The following is an 8,319-nucleotide window of genomic DNA, read 5'->3' on the forward strand; positions in this document are numbered from 1 at the left end:
GCAGATTCTCTGATTTCTGTGTTTTACTTATTTTTAAATTAATGTACCCACTCAGGCATGCATGGCTTTTGTGGCTCAGATAACAGATTTTGAGGGTTTGCCTTCCTAATTTGTGCTTGTATTCATCTAATTGAGAGGACAAACACTCTACAACCTCAGAGTGGGGTGGTCTTATAAATAAATAGAGCAGCGAGGATTAAAGTTTTAGAATTGGACAGTGTAAAAGATTTCTCATTTACTTTGGGGGTCATATTTTGTTATCATTGTGTTTAAGAATGGTGAATATTCAAATACTAGTATCCAGAAGAATTCTAAGGCAAATGTGAGTGCTTTTAAAACTTTTTCTCCTTATGGAGTTTTCGTCTGATAGTCTTATAACTTAATGATGGCTGTATCTCAATAATTGTAGAATTTTCCTTATTCATAGGAGATTAAATACTGAAGATTTTAGGGGTGAAGTGTCTTGTGTTTATAACTTTTCAAATGGTTCATAGGCAAAATAACCAAGTAGGTATAACTGTGTGTGTCTGTGGTGTGCATTTTCACATAGAGAGAGACTAGGTAAAGAGTATACAAGTATATATCATGCTTCTTGCATTTTTTGTAGGGGTGGGGAGAAACCATTTATAACTAAGATCAACACCACCCGAACATCAGACAGTCTACACAGTGACAAAGCTTGTGGGAAAACAGGCACACCTACTTTATTGATCAATGGCTTTGTAAGACTCTGTTGTATTAATAGAAAAGAGGTTTTGTAATATCTCAAATAAAAATGTTTTATTTTCTCTTGTAATTTTTATTCCTAAAGCTTGCAGTTTAGTTATACCTTAGTAAAAATAGGTAGGGCCTGACATAAAAGCCAAACAAAGCACTCTGGCAGCATAGTTGTTTTGAGCTATAATAGAAATTTATTAGAAAGTTTGCAGACTTGAATTTTGAAGTGTAAACAGGATGGAATGAAATAGAATATTTCTCAGTTTGCACACTGTGGTAGGTTTATAATTTTAGTTACATTCCTTTTAAGAAAAAAATTCCTTTAAAAACTGAACCAGTAGCTTAAATGTGATATCTTTTTTTTGTTTTTCAGTTACAGTTGACAATTAATATTACATTTCATGTGTACGATGTACTAGTTAGACATTTATGTAATTTGTGAAGTAGTTCCCACTCAATAAGTCTAATACCCACCTGGCACCATACATAATTGTTACAGTATTATTTACTATATTTTCTATGCTGTACTTTACATTCCTGTGACTATTTCGTAACTACCAATTTGATATCTTTCAAATTAATGCACTGTTTTCTTCTTGTATTGTATCTCATAGTTTAAAATGCACACAAAGTGAATTTGTTTGTAAATCTGATCATTTACTTATTTTTTAATTTAAATGTTTTAATTTTTTAGTATTGTGATATTGGCTAATGAAATCCAGTAAGTTCCAGGTATACAAGTCAAGTGTGAGGCATGTATATACATGGCATTGTGTGTTTACCTCCCATAGTTAGATTTGTTTCTGTCACCATGTATTTCACCCCTTTTACTATTTAAGTGACAGGAAGTATATATGATTATTTTGTAAATTCTTAGCAAAGAAATAGTATAAAAAGTATGTTAAAATATGAACTTAGTTTTTATTTATTCGGTCAGTGAAGAATGTGCCATACAGTTGTAAGCTCTTAAGCTCAATAGAAAACTTGAAATTGATCTTTTTGAGAAAATAGGGAAGAATGATTCTGCTCTCTTGATGCTTCAAAAGCTAACCACATAAAGAATACAGGACAGTTTGATTATCTGTCAAGAGTTTCGTCTAGTAGGGCAATTCATAAAGAGATTGGTTGTCCCTCTCATACAGTCAGGCTGTAGGGCTTCATATTAACTCTGTGTAAGTAACCTGATGACATGAATACTGTTTTTCTCCTCCTCCTATCTCTCCCTTTCCTTTTAGGAACGTGTCATTAACCATGCTGCAGGCAGCCATGGAGTCTCTGGGATATTTATGAAATATGATCTCAGTTCTCTTATGGTGACAGTTACTGAGGAGCATATGCCATTCTGGCAGTTTTTTGTAAGACTCTGTGGTATTGTTGGAGGAATCTTTTCAACAACAGGTTAAGATTTATTCCTTTTTTGGGTCTAATTTATGAAAGTGTTGCTGATGCTTTTACTTAAAAGGAGCAAGAAATATACACAGTTTCATGTTTTGATATGTAAAGAATTTTTTATTTAAGACTTAATCCTAAAGCTTCAAAATTATATTGATTAAACCAATATAACTAAATTCATTGCCTTCAGTGACTTAAGGGAGATTACTTAGTGAGCTAGAAAGTTCCTAAAGTGAATTCAAGTTCTGCCATTTACTTAATAATAACCTTGTGTAGATCACCCACCTTTTCTCAAGTTTTCTCATCTATAAAAATGGGAATAATAATATCTAACTTGCAGTTGTGTTATATATAGGATTATATGAGAAAATACCTAGAAATAGTAGACACTTGAATGTAAATTTTCTTTTTCATTTAAAGTATTTTTAATTGTACAATGTGTAAAAACCATATCTTATGCTTCTTCGAACCATGTGATATGTGAAACCAAATTTTCAGTCAGTATTTTTATGATTTTTGGCTTTTTTGCCCTGAGATTATAGAGTTCTCTCAAAGATAACTTGAAGAATTGGAATCATGAAAATTTGAAAGTATTCATAAAGGAAGTAGTTCCTTCTTTATCCCCAACTCCTATTCTACATTACATGGAGCTGGGTAGTTTATAAACTTTGAATTATAGTTTTTAGGTGATTAACTAGCTTTTCTTATGAACGTCTTTGTCACTGCTTCATTTAAATGCATTTAAATTTGTGGTGCTGGTATTATTTATTTTTCATAACTATGTGGGTATGATATATTAAGCACCCTTGAAAAGGTTTCTTTGTCAAGGTCATGAATTATATGGCCTTGTGATTTTGAAAAGAAGTCAATTTGGTTTAAAATTCACTGTCTTTTATCTTTAACTATGGAAGTGAATCAAGCAAACTACTTTCCTTCCTTCCTTAATCTATTCCATTGTAATTAATTTTATGGTCTTACATAGCAGTTTAGGAAATAATTTTATTAAAAGCATAATTTAATTAAAAACACTTTTTATTACAGGCATGTTACATGGAATTGGAAAATTTATAGTTGAAATAATTTACTGTCGTTTCAGAATTGGATCCTACAAACCTGTCAATTCTGTAAGTACTATAGTACAAATGGTACTGATCTCTATGTCTCGGTATCATTGTTAAATCTAAAAGGCATCTTTGGTGCCCAGAAAGAAATTGCTCAAAATAAAGCATTGTGTTTAGAGAAAATAGAGTAAGGAATGAAATTGATGCTTTGGTCTTTTTCTCCCTAGGTGCCCTTTGAGGATGGCCACACAGACAACCACTTACCTCTTTTAGAAAATAATACACATTAGCACCTCCCAAGTGAAGGAGAAAAACTTTTTTGCCTGAGACTTAAAACCTTTTTTTAATAGTAAAATATTGTGCAATATATTCAAAGAAAAGAAATATGAATGAGAAGCAGGAATCATATCTAGAAAAAAAAAGAAAAAAAACCCAAACTGAAATCCTATATATGTTGTGTCTATTACAAATGTCCTAGAAGATATTATGCAGCTAATCAGTGAATAAGCCCAACTGGAATATTGCTTTGAAGATGACCACTTGTGATATTTTCACAGCAAATGGGCAGTATCGAAATCAGCCTTGAAGAGTCTGAAAGAAGTCAAACGACAGCTAAAGAAAAATGCATTAATAAGTGCAAATGTTTGCGTCTTTTTGTTTTTAAAATATGTGATGTCAGAATAAAATATGTAAAACATATGGAAAACTAATCTAGACTTTAAAAAGTTGTGATCAGGTCACATTGTTAATAAGGGAAAACAGGGATGGGTCCCCAGGCTATAGCCATATTAATGTTAAGCCATAATGACAAGACCATTTATCCAATAATTTGGTCTTATGAAGGTAACTGCTTTTCTTTAAACTTTAGCAATTGACTTTTTTAACTGTTCAAGGTAGAGTCTTGGAAGACTAAGATGCATTCTTACAGAGGCAGGAACATAGATACTATAATAGATAACAGAGGTTTCATTCACAAATTGTATAGTGAGCACTTATACAGGGAGAAGAAAGCATATTTTTAAAAAAATGCTAAATTTCCTAATCTGATCATTAAATTATATTGGTATACTTTGGAAGCAGGTTGTGAGTAATAAAAAGATCCACTACTGATGATGAAAATTATCAGTTTGTAAACTATTGAGAGGAAAAGAATAGTTTATATGTGGTTTGGTGATTGGGCAACAGGGTAATTTTAAATAAAATAGAAATGTGAGGCAGGTATTTAAGAAAAGATAATGTCATATCTGAGATTATCATATTAAACAGTGTCTGTTAAGCTATAAACCTGGATGAAAGAAGCATCGGCATTCAGTGTCCTGAATGTGATTGATTCTATATTAGATTGTGTCGTCATGACTTTCTTACTATTTAAGGGTTGATTTTAAATTTTCAGACTATAAAAGATTAAAAATAATGAGAAGGAGATATTCAGGTGACATTAAAAACTATATTTAGAATACGTGTACCAACATCAGTTTTCCTTTTGTAATACTTAATGATAGTAGAAAATAATCAGCCAATCCCCATGATTTAAACCAGCAGTCCCCAACCTTTTTGGCACCAGAGACCAGTGCTCCTATGAGAATCTAATGCCTAATGAACTGAGATGGAGCTGAGACAGTGATGCTAGCGCAGGGGAACGGCTGCAAATACAGATAAAGCTTTGCTCGCTGGCCTGCTGCTCACCTCCTGCTGTGTGGCCCGGTTCCTAACAGGCCACGGACTGGTACTGAGCCATGGTTGCCTAGGAGTTGGGGACCCTTGCTTTAAACCAGTTAGAGAAATGGGGGAACAAAAACTTCAGGTAAATAACAGGGCCAAGACTAAAAAGATTAGATTTATATAATGATTTTTAGAGAATAGGCTGTCACAAGTTATAGTTTTTCAAATGGATATTTTTAAAAGGTTAAAAACAATGATTTCTTGAAAACAATTGGGACAGTAATGTAACGGAGAGGAGAAATGCTGATAAAACTACTTTGTAGTAAAGTTTATGTTGAATGATATTTTGCAGAAAATAACAGAAGAATCAATGTTTAAAACATACAATTTATCATTAAGAGCCATGAAGTTAACTGATTAATACATGTGACATAATATCCTTTGAAAGAATTTTGAATCCAGAAAATTCCAAATAGTAGATGGGCCTTCTCTGTGTTTTTGGTTTCTTCAGATATTCTTTCCAACAAAATTAGACTAGGAACTAATAGAACATCTCTCAAAAGGAATTTTAACAGAAGAGAATTAGAATTTTGACTACTTAAGTTCAAGAATATTTCAGTTTTTTTCTTTAATGGGAAGAACGACAATAATGATTTCGAATTATTTTCTTGAGTAGAATTATAAGTTACATATCTTTAAAAAGAAATTTAAAATTAATTTTAAAAATTATGTATGATTTTGAATATTTCCATGTTTGCCAAATACCATTTTAAAATTTTAATGGAATTAATCTATCCCATTAAAACTATAAAATAATCTTCAAAGCAAAATCCTGCTTTGCCATTGAATTTCATTATAAAAGTTAAATGTTTCCAACTGAAACTCCTCAAATAGCAGAGACACATTTTTGGCAATCAGAGCATTAAGATTCTGACCAGCCTTTAGATGACAAATGATGAAGTGTATCTGCATATTAAGATTTGTTAGGAGTTTGGATTTCACCAAATGTTTATTTCTCATTAGAGAGAACACTGTACTATACTGACTACTTATTACGCACGTTGGCTTCTGCCTACCTCCAGTAGGATACCTAACTTTACTACTCAGTCCTTTTCATTTGAGTAAGGTGTTCATAATATCTACATGTATATATTTCAATCTAAATATTTTTTAAATTGTATATATTTCAGCCTAGATATTTTAAAAGTTAAAACCTCAAGTTATGTAAAATGGATTTTTTAAAAATTATGTTTGCATACATTGGCCTTTAAGAAGAGATGAAATATTTAGGTGAATTCTCTGCTGCAGTATTTGTACACTTAACACTACCTCCTGGAAAAAGCTTAATATTTGTCAGAACTACAAAATTATAACTTTCAATTTAGATGATTAATATCACACTTTTCTCATATATATTTTGCGATAGAAATCACTGAATTTTTATAATTAATTACAGATCCAAACAAAATTTACAATCCTTAATACAAACTTAGGAATTCCTAAAGTAATGACTAAGATCTCCTAATTTTATAAAGGTGTAAGAGGAGCTATATTATGAATTCTTTTTTATGTTGAGTAATTCAAGTATGAAAAATTTATATGCAAGTCTTCTTCAAAATTTGCAACTCTGAATCTTGAACTTGAGTTCAATATGAATACTTTTGATTGTTTAAAAATTCCTTAAACCTGAGAGTTATGACCTTTAAAATCTCACCATGCCCCCATAAAGTTTTTCCCCTCTGGTTGGAACCCTAGCAAACCTTGAGCAAGCCCGAGAGAGTCACAGTCACCCTTTGTTAAGTGTCCAAATAGATCACCATTTGTTCACTACCTTATGGTATGGCGCCTAGATTTAATTTCCAGTATATCCTTATTGTAGTTTTTGCCCCTTTCAAAATATTTCTTTAGTAATGAAATCGCTTTGCATTAAGGGTAAGAAATAAACAGCCTTGGAATTTTGTTTGGTTTTCTTGTAAGGATTTTTTAGTTTTAAGAGGACAGAGAGCAAAAAACACTCATCTAGTCTCTTAATCTTGAATAAATGGGCTAATTAAAATGACTCCTTATAGAATAGTTTGTCCTTTTACATTCATGTACCCCCCAATAAGCCTCAGTTCCTCATACTTAAGCTGTTTTTCCTCATAGGAAAGCTATAGCAATCTTTATATATGACTTGTTTACATTTGCTTTTGCTCCAGAGAGAGCTAAATTACTGAATGAAATTGGATTTATTTTATATTTTCCATGTTAAAAATGAATGATGGAAATTGAACACTTGATTCAAGTCTATAAACCTGTAAACTGTTGATTATAATCAGCAAAATGTTTAAATAGGGTTTTTTAGCAACTAGAAATTAAATATTTATTGACCCTTAGCTAATATCATGCTCAATGGTGAAAAACTGAAAGCTTTTTCTCTAAGGAACAAGACAAGGATGTGCATTCTCATAACTGTTATTCAACATAGTACTGGAAGTCCTAGCCAGAGCAATCAGGCAAGGGAAAGAAAGAAAAGGCATCCAAATTGGGAATGAAGAAATAAAATTGTCACTTTTTTGAAGATGAATGTTTATCAAAAGAAATTAGATTAACAACTCTAAATATAACTCATTTATACTATTTTGTAATAATTTTAAAGTAAAACTTAGAAGATGTGGGGAAAAGTACCCATTAATAAAAGCAACATACTAAAGCAGACCTTCAGCAACAACTCATGTTTCCATGTAATAAATATTTTATAAATTCTCTTTTCAAGTAATTATACTAATCAATTTGGTGATTTCTTGAACTATACTTACCTGTAATTTCTTTAAAGTATTCTAGAATCAATGCAAGTTTTCCAACTTCACATCCCACCTATATTTAGAGTTAAAGGGTAGGAATCAGTGTTACAAATAAAGTAGGGACAGCTATGTTTTTTTTGTGTGTCAGAACCATCTGTCAAGCCAGTTACATATTAAAACTAGCAACTGCTAGTTTTGTTAAATTTTTAAAAAATATATTTTAAAAAGTAATCTAGGCAGTGAGCGTTTTTCCATCTCTTCGTAGGCAATTGAACAATTAGTTTTTACTATAGGTAGTTTCTTATATTCCTAGAACATGATTATTAGATTTGTAGTTCTAGACAAACAGCCCTGTGGAAATTTGCATGTGATTTCCATGAACTTTGAAAATTATTGATGTGTTTGGTATCTAGGCTGATCTACTTTAATTGTTAAACTTATTGTGAGATACACTATTTGGTTATTAGTCCTCTCCGATCAGTCTGCTTACCTTGAGATTCTAAATCAGTTATTTAAATAAAGTGTTAATTAGAGATAATGTTAGGTTAGTATAAAAATGTGAGAAGTGTTTTTCTGAGTTGTGTGCCCCTCTGACTTAATTTTCTCTAATATTAATTGCCTCAAGTGATGACTGTCTTCAACTCTGTAATATTCATTACTGTATCAGGTATCTAGTGGTGCAGAATAGAAGGGTTATCAAAACT

At 31.5% G+C, this 8,319-nt stretch overlaps 1 protein-coding gene across 1 annotated transcript in view; it reads left to right on the forward strand.

Annotated features, from left to right (window-relative positions):
- The window catches only part of ERGIC2 (ERGIC and golgi 2), a 39,960-nt gene extending 33,168 nt beyond the window's left edge, over nucleotides 1–6,792 (forward strand). Inside the window, exons 12-14 of the mRNA XM_016152028.2 lie at nucleotides 1,953–2,115; nucleotides 3,151–3,233; nucleotides 3,398–6,792. Coding sequence (XP_016007514.1) covers nucleotides 1,953–2,115; nucleotides 3,151–3,233; nucleotides 3,398–3,460 — 309 coding nt within the window. The 3' untranslated portion in view covers nucleotides 3,461–6,792. The remainder of the gene's footprint in view (nucleotides 1–1,952; nucleotides 2,116–3,150; nucleotides 3,234–3,397) is intronic.
- Nucleotides 6,793–8,319: the final 1,527 nt, after the last annotated feature.

The sequence above is a fragment of the Rousettus aegyptiacus genome, unplaced genomic scaffold, assembly GCF_014176215.1.
Source record: "Rousettus aegyptiacus isolate mRouAeg1 unplaced genomic scaffold, mRouAeg1.p scaffold_m13_p_2, whole genome shotgun sequence".
Taxonomy (NCBI): domain Eukaryota; kingdom Metazoa; phylum Chordata; class Mammalia; order Chiroptera; family Pteropodidae; genus Rousettus; species Rousettus aegyptiacus.